This window comes from Lissotriton vulgaris, chromosome 8, assembly GCF_964263255.1.
Source record: "Lissotriton vulgaris chromosome 8, aLisVul1.2, whole genome shotgun sequence".
Lineage (NCBI taxonomy): Eukaryota > Metazoa > Chordata > Amphibia > Caudata > Salamandridae > Lissotriton > Lissotriton vulgaris.
Window position 1 is genome coordinate 106773493 of NC_141696.1, and position 24892 is coordinate 106798384.

A 24892-nucleotide genomic window follows, 5' to 3' on the forward strand; every position below is an offset into this window, starting at 1 on the left:
ACCTGAGTTGTTTCTCCTGTGCTTTCCCGCAAATCTACACACTGTTCTTTTACCAAAAGTACTCTTTCCATGTCAGTATGTGCCGATGTTTGTTTTGTTTTCTCACCTCTTGCTTATGTAACTTATATTGTACTTTGGCAAATTGCCATCTGTTTTGTAACTTGCCTTCTATTGCTATTCTTACAAAGCGTTCTGTTACCCGAAAGGGTCTTGTTCGCGCTATATAAAACTCTTAATAAATAAAGTCTACACCTAGTCACGCCTCAAACTTTATTATTATGGTTTAATTGCAATTTGGAGAGCACAGCAGCTACTGTGCGAGTGTCCCGGCACTGGCAAAGAAATATGATCCCAAACTGACAGATGGCTTTATAAAGCGGACCCAAAGCGCCGAGTCTTGAGGAGTTGCTTAAAGGCCTGGATGTCCTCCGTGGCGGGAGCTGTGATGGGAGGACATTCCAGTCCCCAGCGGCGGCCGGGTAAGAATTCCAGCTGCAGCCTCACCTTTTCCTTCTGAAATGAGGAATCGCCGCGGAGCTGGAGGACCGTAGTGACCCGGTCCGTTGGTATTGTGTAAATCTGTTGGACGGGTACTGAGGGCCAGAGTGGTAGAAGGCTCTGAGAGTCCAAACAAGAGCCTTGAACCGCACACGTTCTGGTTGGATCTGGACTTTCCTAGGGAGACGCAGCACAAGCCTAGTACACTGCCAGGTCTTCCGGCCTCTTCTCCCACCGACACAATAGTTTACCAGAACTCAACCTCACCAAGAGTCTGGTACTTTGGTGTGCACCTCTACCCGAAAGGAGAACTCCTTGATGACTAACAAATGGACAGGAACAATTTCTGCCAATTGATACTTCAAGAGACATCAGCAGTAAGATGCTCAAACAAAACCAAATTGTCCAATCGGCCTGCTGGGTTTATATCAGAAGCAATATCTCTGTATATGCCAGAGATGATAAGCAACACTTTCAAGTTCGCATTGCTGAATCTTTGAACTTCACCAAAGAACTCTTACAGATATTTAAGGAGACCGTGTCTCCTAGCGTCTCTTCCCTCATCAGGTCTCTGCTTCAAAATTCTGTTAGTGGTTGGCAAAGAAATTGACACTGTGAGAGGTTGCATTGCCACTTTTTACCCCATGGACAATGGAACTGTGCCCACTTTTGCCTTCCTGTGCAGCCCTCTCGGTGAGTTTGTGCTGTTCTTTCAATCTGACAAATGCAACATCTTCTTAAATACGTCTCTCCTTCTTAGGATATTGTCATTGCTGAAGCTATTACCAGGGCTTCCAAATGTTTACACCATCATCAACATTTTAATCATATCCCCTTTCCATCTGGAACATTTCCAAGTCCCTGAAACTTGCAATCATTACACCTGTCCTAAAGAAATCAAACTCGGATCTTAGTAATCTAACTATAGGTCAAATTCAGGCCTTCATTTTGTTACAGAGACCCTTGAAGCTGCTATCACCAGTTGTTTGCCCGCCTGGGGTCACACTGTGTTCTTGGTGGCTTTTGTTATGGCGCCACACCGCACAGACACTACTCTACAGTGAAGAGCATAGCAGTTTCCAGAAGAGGGCTAGGCCTGTGCACTGATCTGATTAAACCACTCAGCTGCTTTTGACACCTTTAACAACCCGGTGCTAATTGAAAGATGTCTGCTTGGACAGGCATTAGCGTAACAGCACAGTCAAGGTTCTCTTTCTTCCTACAAGACCGCTGTCGCCCGGTCGAATCAGGCTCTTTTCGCTCCAAAATAGTCAGCATCAGTTGTGACGTACCTTAGGGCTATCTATGCCTTGCTAACTGCGCAATTAGCCTTCTTGGCTTACATCTTAGACTCCTGCAAGATATGAGTTCACGTGTATGCTCAAGACACAAGGTGCACTTTTATGCTTGATGATGAACGTGGCAACATTTTTCACTGTTGTGCTCCTGGGTCCTGTCAACAACAGCCTTTTCACTCTGTTCTCACCAGATGAACTGGAACTGTGCAGCTTGCCTGTTATTTGGAGTGAAATGACATGACCGATCCACACAGTTTGTGTAATCCCTCTGATGGTTCTCATTGAAAGAAAAAACAAACTTTAATTCACTGTAGCAGCCTCTTCCTCCTTCCACACCGTTCCCATATTCTGCAGAATCTCCAGATGGGTCCCAATCAACACTAGAAAGACCATCATGCAGGCTCTCGTCACCAGCTATCTCGACAACGGCGATGCTCTCTATGCCACAATCGCCATCCAGCTCCTCAGAAGACTCCAGATCATACAGAACGCTGCTGCCAGACTCCTCCTGGACCTGCCCAAACGGACCTGTATAGCTCCTCGCCTCAGACACCTCCACTGGCTTCCCACCCAGAAAAGATGCTAGTTAAAGATCTTCACACATGCCTACAAAGCTCTACACAATCAAGGACCATCGTACATCAACCATCGACTGAACTTCCATCTGCCCTCAAGACGTGCGCTCCGCCTCACTTGCCCTCGCACACACCCCTACACCCGACACAGCCACAGCGGGGGACGCTCCTTCTACATCGCCGCCAAGACCTGAAATGACCTGCCCCTCCACCTCTGAACAGCACCCTCCCTGGCGGACTTCAGAAAGAAACTCAAGACCCGGCTTTTCGACGGAGACTTGGCACCCTCCGTGCCCAGATACCCTTAGGGGGGACAGTGCTGCGCTTTACAAATGCTGATTGATTGACTTTGCCTTGTACACCATGTGCATCATGGCTGCCACCAATTTATCTTGCAAAACGATTTGTCACTTACCAATCTACCGTAACGCTTACATTTGCCAAGCAATGTCTTTTGGTTGTCCATTCGTACAAATATGGGCGCTATGGCATGAGCACTGTCCAGGGTTCCTCCCTGCCGCCTCCTTTGATATGCAGAAGTTTTTTTAAAGACAACTTTTCACCATGGCATTTTGGTAATCGTCTTGTTGTCTTTGCAACTCTCTCCAGTTGAAGGAGACGTCCTTGCCAGTGAAATGGCTATGGTCTACCTCGCCTCTTAACCCAGGACTTCTGCACACATGCTCTTTCGGGGCTTCATATTTGTGGGCATTATCGACTGGTTTTTGTTCTGGTACAGTTAATCACCGCTAGATGATCAGCTGCTTCTCCACCTCAGGTTAAGGTTCATATACTGTAAAGCAACCTTCCATTTCCTTCTTGCATGTGCCCTTACCTCAAAGCGCTCCGATTCCACTGCTGGCTGTTTAAAAGCGTTTGACAAACCTCCAAATGAAACCAAATAATACAAATCAGTATATTTAAACATTTTTTATTGTTGTACAGCTCAAACAAAGACCAGAACTGCATGTAGTTGGCAGTCATTGGGTTAAGGAAATGTTTGGATTTTCCACCAGATTCTTCTGCAAAGCTCCTGAACGTTGGAAACATTGTTAAATGTGCATGCCGGCTTCCAACTGTCCCCACCAGTTTCCTGTTCACTCAAGTTATCTCCTTCTGTAAACTGCCACGAGCTCCTGTCCTAGTGACCGTCATGGGGTTATATCACTGTGATGTGATAAGTCGATCACTGGGCACATTGTCTCCGAACTTGCATCGACCTGGAGACAACACAATGGTAGAAAAACTAACCTTTCCCTTCCGCCGGCTCCTTCTTTGCTTTGCATGTTAAGGCCAGGCTTAATATCCCACTTTTCCCCTTTTCTCAAGCATCTGTGTCAGTCATAAACCAGCACAGTGTCCCTGTGCATCCGTATCATTTCCATAAGATGCATTTTCACACTTAACATAGTGTTCATATACATTCCTGTGCCAATGAGAGACTAATTCTTGTGATGCCTGTTGAATGCTTCCAAGTTCAGGGAAGTCTTCAATGCGTTCCTACAAGTGGAAACATTGAATCTGGAGACCAACTCCAGGTCGCCTGATCCCAGAACAAACCTTAACCAGACATTTTACAACCATCAGCAGGTCCTTTCATAGTGACTGTACACGCCCAGTATGTTTCTCCTCCTACAGATGGGAGACCCAGTATTTGTCCATTAGAATTCTATTGCACTGTGGCCTTTGTGTAGTGGAAAACGCTTTGCTGGCTATTGCTGTAAGCATTGGGACTTCTGGAATCTGGCATTCTTGGTAAGCGAGTTGTAAATCCATGTCTGTTTACTTCCTAGTTCCTGCGGGAAGACCTGAATTACCATGACCCAACCGTAAAGCACAGTACCTTCCATGGAGAAGACAAGCTCATCAGCGTGGAAGATCTCTGGCAATCGTGGAAGAACTCTGAAGGTAAGAGACCTGCGCCCTCAACAGATGACTTGTTGATCTGTGCCTCTGTCCATAACTTGAGCATAGGTGTGCTGAAAGCTACTCTGTTTGCCGAATGCTAATCTTTCTTTCCTCAATGTTCTCCATCAAAGGTACCTTATGAAATGACTGACTTCTTATTAAAGGTGGAGCAGCTTTAAGGATTATTAACTTAGTTGAGAGCCTGCCCGGGAAGTGTCCATGGATAACAAATGACCAATCACCACTGATACTCACTGGGCAAAATACTCCTTCTCCTACAATATTCCTTTGTGTAACAATCTGCACTGTTGCCTTCTCTCTACCAGATGAAGCAGCAATAAAGAGAGCATTCCTCGTATTAAGTCACTTATTTAGGGTATTGTTGGATCTCTGACATCCACTCCACCATGCTAGCATCTCCTATGACAATCTGCTCTCCCATGGTTGGCACACTAACCCCAGGACTCCTCACCTTCCATGCACCCCAAACCACCAGTCCCCTTGCACAGACCACAACTCCAAAGCCTACCCATTGCTGACGGCTTCATGGAAGCTGCTTGAGATTACAAGAAGAGTCCAGGCCTATCGATGCCATTAGACCACAGGATTCGTAAACTAGAGAGCGAATAGAGCTTGCAACTTGGCTAAAATGATTAGTGGGAAATAGACGGAACAGGGATAATCAAATACCTTAAATCAAAGGTCGAATATGCGAGGCAGGGAGTTATGGCACTCAACAGCTGGCGTAAATGGAGGTGTGTATATTATTCCTGTGGGGCAGCCGAGGAGAGGTGGTTATTCAGGTGGGAATATTGAGGTAGAGTAGAAACTGAGTATAAAAAGCAAACCAGATTGCTTAGTGAAGAGGAAGGAGCAAGCGCAAAAGAGTGAGAGGAGGGAAGAAAGGCAAAGAGTGACGAAGGGGCATTGACTGCTGGGCTAGCGCCCACAGTGAGCAAATTACTTTGAGTAGGAAGGTACATTTGATGGAAGACCATGAAACATCATGAGCGTGATAGAGAAAGAAAACAAGGATGTGTGATATTTAGAATGAGAGGGAACATCCAGTATAGGAGTGTGAATCTGAGGCACTCTGGAATGAAAAGAATAGGACAGGAGGCCATTCCTTGGGAACAGACTGATCCAGGCAGAGGGCCCCACATACTGCATGCATTGCACCTGATGGGGACCTGTTCGAAAAATCAGTGACTGCCAAGCCCCGGTACTTAGTATTCCTTTATCACTTTGACTATCCCTTTCTCATGCAGATGCTTTACTCCAGCTCAGTGGTGATTCCAACCCTGCATCCGGTAAGAAAGTGTATGCAAAGTCTGAGCTATAAGAGAGGCCACCACAGCATCTGCTTGTGTGCAGCAAGACCTGTAACAGAGTCTACAGTTCTCTGATGTCTGCTGTTTGACAAGCAGATAAGAGGGGCTGGTGGTCCTTAGTCTACAGGGACATTATTTGTGGCCCCTTCTTGTTCCAGGCCCGACGGACAGTCCGGTCTGGAGGTATCTACCAAGCCAACTCCTGAATGAGTTGTGCTGAAGCTGGAGGGGGTGGGCACTTGCCACCAAAATGGGTGGCTCACTCGACCTCCATGTGCAAGCGAGAGGGCTATCTGCTGCTGAACATGGATTTTGTTGTAGGGATCGTAGTGCCCGTGATATTAGTAATCTTTCACGGTTGTAGTTATGAACACTCGATTGTTCATCCAGTTGGGTTCCATATGTTGTGCTTCTAGAATATGGGACAAAAATGACCATCTCGGCTGCGGAAGATTGATCTGGACCCGCACCAAAAAAAGGAAAAAAATCAGATGGTGTAAATAGTTCAGGTTCTGTTTGTACATTAAACATCAGGACCCCTGATTACTGAAAGGGCGCACTGTCCCAGTAAATATGCACCTGGTGCGGACAGGACAGCGCACCTTATCATGAATGTGGTGCCCCCAAGGCAGTTGCCAACTTGTGGCTGTCCTGAAGGCAGCACATTCAGCGAAATACCGAGAATCTCTTTACAGGCCGCTCAGAGGTTAAAAATGGCGAGAACCGCCTGCAGTTTATAGAGGTAACCGAGATCCCCTTGCAGGTGAGTGCAGTGAGTGGTCTATAGGGTAACGTCTGGGGGGTGGTCCAAGGGACTGACAGTACACCACCTCTTTGAGGCTCACAACCTGTGTGCCTCCTAACAGCATGTTTACCTCGGGGCCTGTGACTGTAATAGGGCGTAGGTGGAGAAGCAAAGTGACCTCATTTGCATGTGGTCACGCCCCACGCGAATGAGGAAACGCCCTCTCAAGATAGTTCTGGTGCTACCTGTGCGCCAGCGCTCTCAGTTTTACAAAAGGGGGTGCACAAGTATGCGCAGCACCTTGTGTAATACCATGTGGGAGCGCACACCCATTGCGCCATGGCGTGCGGTGCATAATATGGCCGTGATGTCTGCCAACATCTGAGCACAAAGTGAAAGGTCTGGAGTCTATCACAGAGTAAATTGCTAAGTAACCAAAGCCATCTTGACTTAGTATTACTCCACCTATCCCACTAATACAATATTTACAATTTCTTTTATCATGAGCTTGGAAACTGAAGGAAAAATGACTGAGCAAGAAGCCAGTGTATGGCTGCTATCTAACCAAGCACACACTGCTCTGCCCATGCCACGTAGACACAGACTTCGCTAGCGGAAGACTTTGTTGTGCTGGTCATGGATATCTGGATGAAGCATACAAATCCACTTGCCACATCATATACACATGCGGAGAGGTTCTCTCCCGCTGCCTCTTTTTATAGACTATGGTTTCCTGGACAGCTGTCAGCAGGTCCAGTGATCTCTGACCAAGAATAGCCGTGCCAGCTCACTACCGCCCTATCAGACATGGCTGACTGGCATGGATAGTGCTGCTCGTGGGTACAAGAACCTTGCATGTCAGTGCAGCTTTGCATGTACTCACTGTGCTCTTTATGGAAGACACTTTCTTCTTTTCCAATGCATTTCATTGAACGCCCAAATATACAGCATTAACAGTTGCAACTCTATTGAACTCCCATTCTTGAGTCCTAAAACCAAACTGGCTCAGCCGTCTACAGAGATTGAAGTTTATTATATTCGTGATGTGAGGGGAGGATAAATTGTCTTTGTCATAATTGTGTACGTTTTCAGGACCGATGAGTCGATTTTGAGGAGCTTCAAAAATGGATTTGATGTTCTATCAGTCAGACCGTTCTAGTGTTTGTTTTACAAAGTAAATTGTAACTATTGGGATTTGGAGGATACCTGTGAACCTAGAAACCCTGGGGGATTTAAGGAGCCATCCAAAGGATGAAGACTTGGGTGAACTTCATCAGCTGCAACCTCATTATAGTCAGGACTCTGGTTTTCCTGCAATGTAAGTAGGGCTCCCTGTTTTCCGTTTTTACTGATTTTTACAGATAAATACAGATAGAAAACATTCATTTTCTTGTCCGTATTTATTTTAAAATGTGGATAAAAATGGAAATTGTGTTGCTTTTTGAGTAATTCTAAATCTTCCATGACTACCAGGCCAATAGATGTGTGGATTGATAGATAAGGGGGTAAAAAAGAACGGAATTTGAGTAAAGAACATCAGTAGATATGCACAAGGTTGATACTGTAATGTGCATATTTTCATATAAGTGCACTGATGTATCTTCTGCGGTGTTCATATCACTGAAAGCATGAGCGCATATTTATTGGTTAAATAAATGTGGAATTATACTAATTTCAGCCTAATTTTTCCACAAAACCCAAAATAAATATGGATAAATACACACGTAAATGGCAAAAAAATACCATAAAACCGGGATCCCTAATTGTAAGTCACCCAGGCAAAACTTCTGGGCCCAGTGCTGCGCTTTGCTGCCTTACGGTGAGGTTCACGCTCTGGATATACCTCATATGTACGTACTTGAATAACCTCTGGTAGAGAACAGGTTAAACTCCACATTGGGTTCTGGTGACCATATGGCATTTGCAAGATCTGTATCCGCAGTGATCCTTGTAGGTTCAACATCCTCTGCGTAAGTGCTGCATGACCTGGAATATGGAATGACGAAAGTTGGATCCTCTACATTTAGGCTGACTCAGATTAATTCCGTCTTTGAACCTTGAAGAGCCTTCACCAGCTGGTAGAGGCATCACCCTTGCATAATTTAAATTGCCCTTCTTCCTTATCCCAGTCATTTGCTCCGTGCAGCCCTCTATCCTTAGCTTACTGTCTCAAAACACAATTGAAAGAGATCAGCCATTTTTGGAGGCATAAATCCATGGACATACCCATGAGGGGCCGCTAGAAGTCCTCACTTCTGGACGCCCATCACTTGAGGCCGGTGTAAATGCCCCGTTCCAATTCTTCTTTTTGAACTTAGAAAAAACTTGAAGACTATCAAGAGAATCTGAGATCGCCCTTTCCCTTAAAACGACCCTCACAAAATTCAACAGCGCCTGTATTCCCATCTGGCATAAGCACAGTTTCTATGAAAGCAAATGGCAATGTTGATAATGAACTACTCCAGGTAGGAAGGTAGTGTCGTCTAGCGACTAGATTGCTGACCTTGTAAACTGGCGTTTTGTTTTAATCCAAACTTCTGTATTTAACCAAGTCATGTGATTTTGAGCAAATTGTTGTCTCACTTTGCCTCCTATTGTTAATATAAGCTATTAAAAATGTATATGCATGAAAACAAAAAAAATACCTTGTCAAGAAATCTTAAAGGGGCACCCAACACAAAAAACAATGATTAATACAAAAACATATTTTTTACTAAAACAGCAGGTCTAGAAAAACAATTAAAAAAATAACATAAAAGGTGCTCACATAGTTACACAAGGAACAGCACTAAAAACATGGTTTCCAGTGTAAAGAAGAGAACAATGGCAGAGGGAGTGAAAACTTTACAACAAAATAAGTCCAACAAATAACAAGAAAGAAAATTACAATCAGTGCTTCCTCATAAATATATGCCAAAGACGGGCGTCAAAGGCGTTTCGACCTATAATGTTTTCAAGGTCATCATCAGGACAGGGAAATTGTTTATAGAGCCACCAGTCAAAATAATTTGTGTAATTCGAGTCAAATGTGCTTAAAAATGCAAAAGGACCTCATAGAAACTGCATCAGAAGTCCAACAACAGTAATGAATCATAAATCCGCACATCTCAATTATAGTGCCAATATATTATGATTGCTTTATAAACAATTTCCCTGTCCGGATGATGACCATGAAAACATTATAGGTCGAAACACAGTTGACTCCGTTCTTTGGCATATATATTTATAAGGAAGCATTGATGGCAAGTTTTATTCTTGTTATTTGTTGGACTTATTTTGTTTTAAAGTTTTCTCTCGCTCTGCCATTGTTCTCTTGTTTTCACTGTAAACCATGTTTTTAGTGATGTTCCTTGTGTAACTATGTAAGCACCTTTTTATATATTGTTTAACTGTTTTGTATTTGTTTTTTTAGATCTGCTGTTCTAGTAAAGAATTTATTGTATTAATCCTTTTTTGTATTGGGTACCCCTTTAAGATTTATTGTCTAGGTATTTGTGTTTTATGCATATACATTCTTAATAGCGTATTTTTAACAATTTTCCCGAACCATTGTAGCTGTAATTTTATTTATCTCCCCCAAATTTGAGGAATAGGGGTGCCCCTGTTTGATGTAACCTCATATTGTAAACGTAAAGGCCACATGTAGGGTCTAGTATTCTTCCAGTTACAGGCTCCTCTGCGCCCTCCCCATCCAGCCTCACAAAGTCTCCTGGTTTTTGTGATCTGGTCTTAACGGATGCCTGTCACACTGCTGTTCTGTGCAGGGCGCCTCTTTGTGATGCTCCTACTGCAAGGAAAGCGTTGTATACAAAGTGCTGTGCTGCTCCTTGTAACTACGTGTGCACTGTATACAAACACATACAATGAAATATAAACCAAGGTATGTGATAAGACGAGAAAAGCAGACCGGTAATTTGTAATGGATTAGGCGCCTCAAACTAAGGGTATCCACGTTACTCCCTCGCTGGCCTGCCTCTCAGAGAGAGATCCCTGTAGCTTCTCCTTTCCTCCCCAAAGACCCGAGAATTCCACAACCCATAGTTTAGTTATTTTGCCTCCTTCAACAAAAATGTTTCTTTTACATTGTTTGTGATTTTGGTGTGTTACTTTAGTTCATGTGGGTTCAAGGTTTTCCTCTCCCTCTGGCTTTCAGTAGGACAAATGTGGTGCTGAGGCTGATTAGCGGGGTGGGCTCCTTTGTTGGACTGGACGAGAGGAAGAGCGTGCATTGTTATGCAGTCGGTGGAGTCTGGGAGAGGTGTTTTGTCCTTGCAGGAGGGAGGAAACAGACAATCCATCGTTTTGCATTGAGTCCTGGTCAATCTCTTGGAGCAGTTCACCATCACGGAGAACACATTTCTGTTCATTTGAGGTCTGCTTTAAGTAGACGTTTGGCTTCCCTTCGTTGAATTGTATGTAGACAGATTTTCAGACGTTGAATTGTGGCAGCTGATGATTCCTTAAATTTAAAATACATGTTCGAGGCATATGGGCTGCAGATGGTACATTTATGAATAGATCGCCATCTGATGTTGGGCTCGGATGATTGCACTTGTTTTTCTCTTGGAGAAGTCTTTTGTCGTCACGAGACTGGTGACTCCTCCTTTGGGTGCTAGTGCGCATGGGCATCGGCTCCATCCTTAGATTGTTTTTTTCCGCCATCGGGTTCGGATGAGGATCGAAGCGCTCCGGATCGACTTCGAGAAGAAGTGATATTTCGGCGCGTATTCCCTTTCCAATTCGACGGTATTGTTATCAAACACGATTTCCTTTCCATTCCGACGCGTTTCGACTCCAACAATAAACATTTTCTTCTACGTCGACGAGACCGGGAGGCCTTTCTCGACGTAGTCCAGCCCGCAGTCCATGGAAAGGACTCCATTTAAAAGATGTCCAACGTGTGGTGCTAAGTTCCCACACAAGGACCTACACGAGGTGTGCAATCTCTGCCTATCGCCTGAACACGAATCCAGGGACTGCGAAGCCTGCGCAGCATTCTCCTCCAAGTCGACGATTAGAAACCGTCGAGCCCGAAGACACGAGGTATCCAGAATGCAGTCGGAGGCAATCCCAGAACTGTTCGAGGCCCAGCACCCCGAAGAAGAAGAGGAACATGAGGACGAGTCGGGGTCGGAAGTCGACGAGTCTGGTGTCGAAGAAATCGACGCTCAACAAACCGTGAGTGACGATGTCCCCTTACCAAAAAACCGACCCCGTGTGGTTCCGACCCCGCCTTCGAGCCCGGTCAGACTACCGAAGAAAGTTTCCGACGCCCCGCCTTCGGGCCCGGCAACGAAACCAAAACAGAAACCGAAACTCTCGGCCTCCCACCATGTCGGATCCGAGAAACGGTAGACATAGACATCGAAGCTCCATACAAAGGAAAGCTCGACGTCGAAACATTCCATGTCGAAACCGAAACATGCTTAGACGTCGAAGACTTACTCAACACCGAAAAAATCGGAGTTGACCAAATTCTCGGTGCCGAAAACACAGAACATTGACGGTCAGAAGCAAAGGCACCTTTCGGAACCAAAAACTTCGGTACCGACACAGGAGCAGCAAACAGATCCAAAACAAAAGACTTTGTTTATCGATCCGCAAACTGGCCAAGTGGTGACAAAATCACCGAAAAAGAGGAAGAATGAACAGCTAGATGACAAAGCTCTTCCTCCTAAAAAGAGAACAATGGGGACAAATACAACGCCTCCCCTTTCTCCTCGACCTAGAGACACACCCTCTTCTTCTCTTCCTCACACTATGCCAGCTATTCCTCCACCTTCTACACCAAGACCATCTACACCTCAAACAGATGTAGACAGTGATACAGGGGAGGGAGAACTTCATGGGGATGACAACACTGTCCCAGATGCAGAAGACCCATGGGAAAATTATAATGCAGGGTCAGATGATAACGACCCACAATTATACCCGTCAAAACCTTCACCACCTGATGATAATACAGGTTTTGTGCAGTTGATTAATAGGGCAGCTAAATACCATAAGGTAGTTTTACATATAGAACCTCAAATAGAGGATTTCCTTTTAGAAACGCTACCTGCTGCACAAAGAACATCAAGCACACTACCTATGCTAAAGGGTCTTCTCAATCACACAGCAGACATATTCAAAGACCCTGTGAGGGCTAGGGTATTAAACCCAAGAATTGATAAAAAATATAAGGCAGCCCCAAAGGACCCAATATTTATCAAGGGACTCGCTTGTAGTTGCAAACGCTCGTGAAAGAGCAAACTCATTATCTACAGGAGAAGCTCCTCCTCCTGATAAGGAGTCCAAGTTAATGGATGCATCGGGCAAAAGAGTAGCATCCCAAGCAGCAAACAGCTGGCGCATAGCTAATACACAAGCGCTACTTGCACGCTATGATAGAGCGCATTATGATGAGTTAGAAAAATTCCTCACTAATCTCCCTAAGAAACATCAAAAAAGGGCAGACCAACTTATACAAGAAGGGAAGATAATAACCAACACTACCATTAAGTGCGCCTTAGACGCAGCAGACACTGCAGCAAGATCCATCATCCACATTAGTATCATGTTAAGAAGACATGCATGGCTTAGGGTCTCAGGGTTCAAACAATTTATTTATTTATTTATTTTTTGCATTTATAATGCGCGCAGATACCCACAAAGGGTTTCCCGGCACCAGGACTAAGAACCCAACAGCACAGAAAGCAAAACGGCCACAGACCACAATTATTTATTGAAAAGCCAGGTTTTAACGCATTTCTTAAAGCTGGCAAAGTTTTCCTCCTTTCGTAAAGCTGGGGGAAGGGAGTTCCAGAGGACTGGTCCCAGATAGGAAAAAGATCTCCCTCCCATTCTGGCCAGTTTAAATCTGGGTACCACAAAATTTGCTGCATTTGAAGAACGGAGATCACGTGCAGGAGAATAGGGCCTAACTAATTTTTCCAAATACTTTGGTGCGGTTCCTGCCTTTATTTTAAACATATAGCTCAGGGCTTTGAACCGAACCCGGTTCTCCACCCTGAGCCAGTGCAGGTCCTTAAGGTGCTTAGAAATCCCCGCTGTCCTGGGGATTTTACACAGCAACCTGGCTGCGGAGTTCTGGACAAGCTGAAGCCGCCTGATCACGGCTAAGTTGGAACCCAGGTAAAGGATGTTACCGTAGTCAAGCCGTGATGTAATAAGGGCATTGACTACGGTCTTCTGGGTATCAACAGGCAACATCCAGATAATCTTCCGCAGCCACTTGAGGATAGTGAAGCAAGTACCAGCCACTTTGTTGACCTGCTGTTTCATCGATAGTGTGTCATCGATGTGCACCCCTAAGTTTCTGACATGGGTAGCTGGAATAGGAAAAGCGCCCAGGGATGGCGGCCAGTGAGTATCCTGCCAAAAGTCTCTGTTTTTACCTAAGAGAAGGATCTCCGTCTTCTCCCCATTGAGCTTCAGCTGGTTCGTTGACATCCAGCTGAAGACTTCATGAAGACCTAGTTTCAGCACAGAGGGGGATGAAGGATCCGAATTGGTGAGAGAAAAGATAATCTGCGAATCGTCCGCATAGGTCATTAGTTCTAGACCAACTCGCTCCGCTAGATCGGCGAGAGGGCGGAGATACAGATTAAAAAATAGCGGACTCAAGATTGAGCCCTGAGGCACGCCGTGGGGCGAAAAAAAGGAGTCTGACTGGGCCTGTGAAGACGAGATCTGAAACGTCCGGTTGCACAAATAGGATTCAATCCAATCCAGCGCTGCCCCTCCGACACCATCCTCACTCAGTCTGGTAAGCAGTCTGTCGTGTGAGATGGTGTCGAAGGCTGCACTTAGATCGAGCAGGACAAGTGCAACCGTTTGCCCATCGTCCAAGAGCCCCCTGATCTTCTCGGTGACTCCCAGGAGGGCGAACTCGGTGGAATGACCAGCCCTGAAACCTGACTGGGAGAAGTGGAGCAGGTTGTTGTTCTCCGCAAATGTGGTAAAACAAGAAGTACAAACCTCTTTATTGAACCAACCTTTTGATCAAAAAACACTTTTCGGCTCAGGTACAGATGAGACTTTAGGAAAGATGAAAAAAGACATAAACGGCTAAGTCAATGGGAGCATTACAACAGCCAACTCAAAGGAGTTCCTTTCGTAGGTCCACCTATAGAGGCGGCTCAAAGAGTACAGGCACAAGCCAGCAATCTACCTCTTTTACACCAACATCACCCAGAGGTAATTCAAAGAGGCAGTTACAGAGGTAACAACAACAAGGGTAGAGGTCGCGGAAATAATAACAACTGCAACTCCCCAACCCCAAAACAGTGACTTAATACAACTCCCCCCAGACCATTTAACACCGGTCGGGGGACGTCTATCACAGTTCCTACCTGTCTGGGAAAACATCACGTCAGACAAGTGGGTGAGACAAATTATCCAACATGGTTATTGCCTAGAACTCACAGCTACCCCACCAAACACCCCCCCCCCCCCAGACAGCGTCCAATGAGTCAAGATCATCTAACATTGTTAAAACAGGAAGTACTATCACTGCTACAAAAGCATGCTATAGAGAAGGTTCCAAAACATCAGCAAGGGACAGGAGTATACTCTCTATACTTCCTAATTCCCAAAAAAGACGGGTCTCTAAGACCAATTTTAGACCTCAGACCTCTCAATGCATACATAAATTCGGAACATTTCCACATGGTCACGCTTCAACAAGTACTTCCTTTACTGAAGAAAGGGGACTTTCTTTCTACACTGGATCTAAAAGACGCTTACTTTCACATCCCAATTCACAAAGCCCACAGAAAATACCTCAGGTTTGTAGTAGAAGGACAACATTATCAGTTCAAAGTCCTTCCGTTTGGGGTCACAACAGCACCAAGGGTGTTCACAAAATGCCTAGCAGTAGTTGCAGCACACCTAAGAAGACAACAAATACATGTCTTCCCTTACTTGGACGATTGGCTAATAAAAGCCAAGTCACAGGAAGAATGTCTTCAAAACACACAAAAGACCATTCAATTGCTGCACCAGCTAGGGTTTACGGTGAATTACACAAAATCCCACCTACAACCGAACAAAGTTCAACAATACCTAGGGGCTACTATGGACACAGAAAGAGCCAAAGTATACCCCAATCCAATCAGGATCCAAACAATGATCACGTTGATCCAAAGATTTCAACCACAACACTCACTAACAGCTCGAGCGTTCATGCAGCTGTTAGATGATGTCCTCCTGCATACTGCTAATACCATATGCCAGACTACAAATGCGTCCACTGCAAGAATGTCTAGCAACACAGTGGAATCGGGCTTACGGTCAGATTACAGATCTGGTGTTGGTAGACGACCGCACACATCGCTCTCTGAAGTGGTGGAACACAACAAACATTTCCAAGGGGCGGTCGTTCCTAGAACCGATTCCACAAGTGATACTAACAGCGGATGCATCGCTCACCGGATGGGGAGCGCATATAGAGAAATATACAGTGCAGGGAAAATGGAGTGTACAGCAAAAAAGACTGCACATCAATTATCTGGAACTACTAGCAGTGTTTCTAACATTGAAAGCTTTTCAAATGCAAATCCTCAACAAAGCAGTCCTGATCAGAACAGACAACATGACTGCAATGTATTATATTCAAAAACAGGGGGGGGACACACTCTCTCCAACTATCCAGACTAGCACAGGACATTTGGTGGAGAAGTATGGCTCAGGGGTTAGAGGTGGCAGACCCGGAAGCTGAGATCGGCCCTGGACCAGGGTTCAATTCCCCGCCTCGACGGGGCTTGGGCTCAATAATTCCACGGACTCGATAATTCTCGCTCCGGTGCCTACTCGACTCACGGGTTCACACTCTGCGACTCTGGGCAATAGCTTGCTTAATCTCCACAACGGCCCCTCGCGGCGGGATGCCTGGCTTTCACCTTGTGGATACCCTGCCGGGGTTATCTCACAGGGGAATACCAGGACGGGTTCCCTAAGCAAGCGCTTAGATGCCTGCGATGTGGGTGGTTTGCGCTATATAAATACATGTACATTTACATTTGGAAATGGGCCATTCCTCAAAAGATCTATCTGTTAGCCGAACACCTACCAGGAGTTCAAAATCAGATAGCAGACATCCTAAGCAGAGAGTCAGAACAAATACACGAATGGGAACTGCACAACCAAATACTGCAGCCATTCTTCCAAAGATGGGGACAACCAGAGATAGATCTTTTTGCCACTTATCAGAACGCAAAATGCCAAAACTTCGCATCCAGGTACCCAAACCACCTGTCCCAGGGCAATGCGCTATGGATAAATTGGTCCAACAAATTTGCTTACGCTTTTCCCCCTCTCCAGCTAAATCCATTAGTGGTTCGGAAACTGCAACAACATTCAATGACAATGATACTAGTAGCACCCACGTGGGCAAGACAGCCGTGGTTCACCACGCTACTGCAACTCTCACAGGTGCCACATCAAAAGCTAAGATTATTACCCATGCATCTTACACAGAACCATGGAGAAATAATGCACCCAGATCCCAAACAATTGAACCTAGCGATCTGGCTCCCGAGGTCATAGAATTTGGATACTTAGATTTACCTCCAAACTGTATGGAAATCAATAAGCAAACAAGACGTCCTACCACCAGAGCATGCTATGCAGCTGAGTGGAAAAGGTTTGCTGTATACTGTAACAGTAACAACATCAACCCTCTAGACGCATCCACTAAAGAGATTATTTGTTATTTACTACACTTGCAGCAATGTAACCTTGCTTACACCTCTATTAGAGTACATCTCGCAGCTATAGCAGCGTACCTGCAAAACAGACAACATCTTTCCCTGTTTAAAGTAACAGCAATAAAAGCTTTCATGGAAGGCCTCAAAAGAGTCATTCCACCAAGACTACCGCCTTCCCCAGTCTGGAATCTCAACATAGTACATACCAGACTAATGGGACCACCTTTCGAACCTATGCATAGGTGTGAAATACAATTCCTCACATGGAAAGTGGCTTTTCTTATAGCTATTACTTCACTCAGAAGAGTAAGTGAATTCCAAGCATTTACAATACAAGAACCATTCCTGCAGTTACACCAAAATAAAGTGGTTCTTAGAACAAACCCAAAATTCTTGCCTAAAGTAATTTCAGCATTCCACATCAATCAGCCAGTGGAACTACCAGTCTTCTTTCCAAAACCACAGACGGTAGCAGAAAGGGCCCTACATACATTAGATGTCAAAAGGGCGATATTGTACTACATAGAAAGAACACAAACTTTCAGAAAGACCAAACAACTATTTGTAGCGTTTTCTCCTACACATAACGGCAATCCTATCTCTAAAGCAGGCATTGCCAGGTGGATTGTAAAATGCATACAAATATGCTACTTAAAAGCAAAAAGGACATTAACTGTTCCGCCTAGAGCTCACTCTACACGTAAACTAGGAGCATCTATGGCATTCTTAGGAAACATTCCTCTAGATGACATATGCAAAGCAGCTACCTGGGTTACACTGCATACCTTCACAAAACACTACTGTGTAGATGTGCAGGCAACACAACAGGCTAGAGTGGGACAAGCTGTACTAAAAACTTTATTTCAGACTGTTGCAACAGACACTGGTGACCACCGCTAGGGAGATAACTGCTGTATAGTCTATTCATAAATGTACCATCTGCAGCCCATATGCCTCGAACGGAATATGCTACTTACCAGTATGCATCTGTTCTTGGCATAGAGGGCTGCAGAGTGGTACATGCCCTCACAGCCTCCCCGGAAACCTGTGTCTGTTCCAACACTATCTTATTTAGATACACTTATATGGGCATTTCTATCTGTATTCTATCATACTACTCCATCTAACCCTACTATGGCCAAACAATCTAAGGATGGAGCCGATGCCCATGCGCACTAGCACCCAAAGGAGGAGTCACCAGTCTCGTGACGACAAAAGACTTCTCCAAGAGAAAAACAAGTGCAATCATCCGAGCCCAACACCAGATGGCGATCTATTCATAAATGTACCACTCTGCAGCCCTCTATGCCAAGAACAGATGCATACTGGTAAGTAGAATATTCCGTATCTGAATATTCCCGATGTCACTTTGGACTAGTAATACGTCTGGAGTTTCTTGTATAGATTAAGTAGTTTAGGAGAGTGGAAGAAGCTTTGAAAGAATTCCTTGATAAGTTGAACGAATGAGAGGCAAACCATTTGTGTTTATATTCTTGCATAGTGTGTTAAGCAGAATTTGTTGATCGCCCAGATCAAATACCGCTGATAGATTGCGGAGAACTAGAGAGTGATCTTCATCTTTGAGGAACACAGCATTGTCAAGGGCTTGCAGAGGTACAGTTGCAGTGTTGTAGCTGAGGCAACTAAGCGGTTGATAGGCGCGGAGTACGCTGCGTTGGTCAGTGCGTTCTCCTAAAGTTATAGTGCTAATGGTTTTCTAGGGCTTCTAAAGGACTTGGCCAGGACTTGGAGATGAGTGGCGAGGTTTGGTTTCTCAGTAGACCTCAGGGAGATTTCATAGTAGAAAAGCTGGTGTGAAATGAGATGTTGAAATGTCTAGATAGGGGGCATCAGAAGCAGATAAGATGAAGTTGTTGATGAATATGGTGAGTACATTGTCTTCACAGGGGATGGCGTTAAAGGATTAGAGCATGTTCATCAGGTCATTGATTGCGAGAGTGAAATAAATAGCATGAGAAGTCTCGAGGTTGTTGAACATGTGGTGATGTGAATCCGTATTTCGAGAGCTACCTCTGCCTATTACAGATCTGATCGCTGTATGAGTCGGCTGTTGTCTGCATGTTTGTTAGTTGTATCTCTTCATGATCCAGCTTTTATCATTTGAGCTTTGCTATAGCTCTGCACATTGTGGGTACTCTCCTTGCCTGTTTATTTCTGCATGTTTCCTGTGCCGTATCTGTCTGCTGCGTGGAACTCTGTATGAAGTGGAGGAAGAGGTGCTACTTGGCTTCGTGCCGGTATATATTTCATAGGGCAGCCGTGACGTCTAAGAATGTGGGATTCACTGCATTTGGTGTTTTTTGCTGTCGTGCATCTGGTTTTTATACAGGCCCAGGTGGAGGATCTCTTTACAGTTCTCTTGATTTACTTTAGGTTATGTTAAGTGTTATTCAAGGTGACACCAACAAGGCAGCTACAGGATCGTTTAGTAGAGCTGTCTAAATATTCCTAACTCTACTCTGTAGGCGAGCTGCACATTTTCTGCTTATATACAGATGTCTCTGGACTTCTTACATAACAGGCACATGTGTACTGCTTACATACCAGAGTCACTCATACTCTCCCTAGACATGAAATGCTACTCATACAGAGGACCGTGGATACACCGGTTATACAGTACGGAAGGGAATCATACATATGCTACTCGCAAAGGTCAGTCCTGAAGAGAGCACTCACATAGGAACAGCCTATACACTTCTTATAAAGGACTGCCCTGGCGGAGCCACTCACATAGGAGACCTTCTGTAGTCTTTAGACAGGATAGTCCACAAGGTACCCCTCGTAGATGGCAGAGGCATGTGCCCTTACATAGGAGAGTCATTGTATTCCACTGGCAGGAATCAGGTGCCTGTGCATGTTTCATCTATGACAGCACATGCTAATTCCTCCAGTGAGGCCTGCATTTTTTATTTAGCATGATCACTGAAGTGGTATTCATACATAGAAGAGCCGTGGACACTCACTGTATGCCAGACAGCCCCTAGTATAACACACAGAGCCTGAACTCCTTAAAGAGGAGATCACCTGGTACTTCACTTATCCGGGGACCCTGTTCCTTTTATCTCTGTCTGCCCCGGGATAGTGCTCATCTAGGAAAGAGATCCATACACTTCTGTGGGGCAAATCCTCTAGCATCAATCAATCAATCAAAGACATTTGTAGAGCGCACTACCTACCCGTAGGGTCTCAAGGCGCTTTGGGGGGGGTGGGGGGGGGGGTGCCGTTACTGCTCGAACAGCCAGGTCTTGAGCTTCTTCCTGAAGGAGAGGTGTCTTATATAGGAGAACCACATGTACACTCCGTATGAACACATGACAGACGTGGGCTATCCCTCAAATATGAGATAGGTGTCCTCACAATTGCATCGGACACTCCTTATAATATTACTACGATGAGCCATGCGTACACTTTTTGGGCAGGATAGCCCCGGCATCTCACTCATATATGAGAGCTTGAGAGCTACTGGTACATTGCTTATATAGTAGCGTCCCCTGGGTGCAGTCTGAAAGGACAGGTAATGCTCTAAAAATAGTTTATGGGATACCTCTCATACAGGAGGGAGAAAGGCCTGTACATTTTATACAGAATAGCTCACTGGATTGCGCCATGATATGAGAGATGCCCTTATACCTTATATAAAAGAGCCGATGGGATACCTCCACATAAACGACAGACACCCGCACATCCTGTATAGAGGACAGCCCCCGGATACCACTAATGTAAGACAGAGCCCCAGGACACTTTTAAACAACTGCTCCTGGGATATCCCTCCCGTGATGATATCCTGAGTGAGTGAAGTGTTATGTTGATGACCGCCAAGGTCAGTTGTGAGCTGCTAGATTAAGGACCGACTGCAGCAGATCTGATCAAATATTGCCTCCGACGAAAGACAGCAATTTCTCTTGGGCTTATTTGTGATAGGTGCGTCCTCTGAAGAGCGTGTGGATCTTAATACGGGGTGCCCCGTGCTTGATTATGACATTGGTAAAACACGAAGCAACACACTTGCTGGCTACGGAAAAAATCGCTCTTTCATCGGAGGCAATATTTGATCAGATCTGCTGCAGTCGGTCCTTAATCTAGCAGCTCACAACTGACCTTGGTGGTCATCAACAGAACACTGCACTCTGGCTGTCATCACGGGAGGGAGGGGCATCTATTCTATACTGTGTGGGAAGGGCTTTAAGTGGGCTGGGTCTCTCCGAGTATGAGCACCTGCAGTTTTTTTATATACAAGCCATAGTTTCTGTTTGTTTATCCTATGCAACTAACAACCATTGACAAAGCCAATAGTCATGACTTGTTGTAGATATGATGTTACTTGTATCCTATCTGGATGCAATGACAGAAACAGCAAAATACAAGACGGGCGGCACACTGCTAAGCACAGATTTTTAGCTAACGTGTTTTTAAGCCACGCCCTTAATTACATTGGCCACGCCCCTTTGAGAGACCCCCAACAGTTTTGATTGAGTTACTCCCTGCACAATTTATAAAGCACTTCGAAGTGATTCCTACTGGACCATTGTTTTGTATATATTGCCTTCATTACTCCAGTTCCACATATGAGTCACCCTACACCCAACATATGCATGTACAACTAATCTATTGATTACAACTACTACCGGCAGGATTGTGCAGTTCATTCATTGTCAGCAGGGCCATTGATTGTTACTCCCTGCACAATTTATAAAGCACTTCCAAGTGAGTAATACAGGACCATTGCGTTTTATATATTGCCTTAATTACTCCAGTTCCACTGGAATATAGGGTGCCCCTTTGAGAGACCCCCCCCCCCCAGTTTTTCATCCCACTCAAAGCCCTGTGTGTAGGTGATAACGTTTTTATTTTTACCGATTTTAAACGTGTATGACCTTGTCTTTAATAAACAGATGACATTTCGTCAGACCGAAGTTAACTTTTTTTTATGTGTAAATCTCTCCTATAAAATTCTGTGAGCTGTATCATTTCCCCAAAAATTGTCGAGTTCTCTATTCAGAGTTGAGTACGTACAGAGAGACGCTGGCCAGGGAAGCTCGCGCCGGGACCGGAAGTGGGCAGAGGGCAGTTGTGACAGGCAATGCAATAGGTCTCGCAGTTGTTAGAGTTTGAGCCATTGGCATTGTAATTGGCAATGCCTTTTATTTACGTTTTATAAACCAACACATACATAAAAGGCATTGCCATTTACAATGGCAATGGCTCAAACTCTAACAACTGCGAGACCTATTGCATTGCAAATGCTTGTTGGGATATCCACGCAAGGTAAATGTAGGGGAACTGATTTACATAGGAAAAAGTGATCTTGAAAATCTGATGTGGATCCAGACCTACACTAGTCACCCTGCTATAGATCAATCTTTCTGCTCGTCGTGTGCCCAATACAAGAAGAGAGCTGGTCTGCAGATAGTGAGTGCTTTTAGAATTGGTTGTTTGAGTGTGAAGAATTGTCTGAACTCCTGGGACTGCAGCCTGTTTCCTGGCTGGTTTTGCACATAAAATTGATGATAAAAGATGCAAACCTATACCTGAGCAAGGTAGAGGTATGCTTCCCTGAAGAATTCCAATAACAATGAAGTATGTATAAGAAGATATACAGATATGTATGGGCAGTATTGAGACTTAAGAAATGTATTCTAATCGAAGGATTTCTCATGGACTGCATGTGATGTGCAGCCTCTCCCACTTGAATGGTGTTAAACTAAGGAATTTCAAAGACTCTAACTACAGATGTGAGAATGCCTGGAAGGCTCACATTCTTGCTTGATGCACACACAGTACGTGCATGCTGATACAAGGAGCTGCCACAGTCTGGTGTGCACAAAACTGTTCGCCTGTTACTCTGAGCAGTCAGACATGCCCCCCTCCCCCCCCTCCCCCCATATTCCCATTATACAAACAATGACAGACTTAATGGGCTTCTCAGCCAGGCAGACGATCCCACCTTGGGGAAAGTGGATGGGAGAGGCAGAAGTTGGAGACCCCTGCCTAAAAAGTGAACTTTCATCAGGTGTCTCTGGTTAATGAAATATCCCTCAAAACACAAGGGGAGTTCAGCAGCAACCACAGCACCAATACTGCCCTTCTTTGCCGCCACAGACATCCGCACCCTCCTCGACCACTGACACATGGCAGCCCTCATCCTACTAGACCTATCAGCAGCCTTCTACACCGTCTCCCTCCGCACACTGACCGCCAGACTCCACAACGCTGGCATCAGGGGAACCGCTCTCGATTGGGTTCACTCCTTCACCGGCCAAACCAAAAGCTTCAGACTCCCACCCTTCCTCTCCGAACCCTCAGAGATAAGCTGCTGAGTACCACAAGGATCCTCACTCAGCCCCACGCTCTTCAACATCTACGTGGCCCCCCTCGCCACCATTTTCAGAAAGCACATACTCCGCTTAGTATCCTACGCAGATGACTCCCAGGTTATCCTCTCCCTCACCAGCGAACCTGACATCACCAGACACAGCTTCCAGGAAGGTATGAAAGACGTTGCCTCCTGAATAAACAACAACTGTCTACAGCTCAACTCGGAGAAAACGGAAGTCCTCATCCTCTGAACCACCCCATCCGCATGGGACAACACCGGTTGGCCCACCACCATCTGAGAACGGCCCACACCCACAGACCACGCTCGCAACCTCGTTATCATACCCTACCCCTCCCTCACCATGCACAGACGAAAGATCAACGCAATATCCTCCACATGCTTCAGCACCCTCCGCAAGACCTTCAAACGGTTCACCCCGAATCCAGAAGGATCATCACTCATGCATGCATAACCAGTAGACTGGACTATGGAAACGCACTCTACTCCGGAATAAACAAATCTTTACTCTTCAAACTCCATACTATCCAAAACACCACAGCCAGACTTGTCCTCGGCATCCTACGACAGCACCACATCACCCAACACCTACAATAACTCCACTTGCTCCCCATTGAAAAGAGACCTTCAAGCTCCTCACTGATGCCTACAAATCCCTCCACAACATCGGACCCCAATACCTCAACCAAAGAATCTCCTGCTACGCACCCAAGAGAAGCCGCCAATCTTGCCCTAGCCATAGTCTCACGCATCCGCAGAGCCTGAGCGGGTGGGAGATAGTTCTCCTACATCGCAGCCAAGACCTGGAACACACTCCCACTCAGCATCAGACAAACCTCCACCCTGGAAGCCTTCAGGAAGAGACTCAAGCCTTGACTTTTCAGGTGAGACAAAGCTGTATGAATCCCCCCCTCATCTTCTTCCACCCCCCTCACCCCCCCCCCCCCCCAAGCGCCTTGAGACCCTTGCGTGTGTTTAATGCTCTTAACGTATCCCTGATTGAGTGAGGGGTCTGACATTCAGAAGTGTTTATCAGACCTCCACTGCCTTCTTCTTACAGGGCCTCCTGTGGCTCCTGTTAATGTAAGAACACATACAGCAGGCAGGTTACACATGCATCTGCACATGACTGTTCTCAGCATCATCTTCATCCTGCGTAGAGGCTCTTAGGATATACTCTTGTAATCTTCCCTACCTTCTCTTTGTGTACATGTTCGAGCCCAGCAGGAAAACTGACTCTGTCTTAGTGAGACCCCAACTTCCTACTCTTCCTGATAGTTCCCACCTCCCGTCCTGTTCTCAGATTGAAATAGGAAATCAGTTTGCATTTGCTTTAATATTTTGTTTGAAGCATTTTGAACATTAGAGTAGGATGTAAATTTCTGCCAGGAGAGTTTGTTTCTTTTGCCCTAGCTTCAAGTATTACTCTGAGGGCTTTGCACCTACAAAGTCATTGTGCCTTATTGATCAGAA

General features: G+C 45.3%; 1 protein-coding gene across 4 annotated transcripts in view; it reads left to right on the forward strand.

The window, feature by feature from the left end:
- STIM1 (stromal interaction molecule 1) overlaps positions 1-24892 on the forward strand; it is a 274811-nt gene that overhangs the window by 73261 nt on the left and 176658 nt on the right. For all 4 annotated transcript variants that reach the window (XM_086933766.1, XM_086933768.1, XM_086933769.1 and 1 more), the window contains exon 3: positions 4165-4279. In XM_086933766.1, the coding sequence (XP_086789892.1) occupies positions 4165-4279 (115 nt within the window). The remainder of the gene's footprint in view (positions 1-4164; positions 4280-24892) is intronic.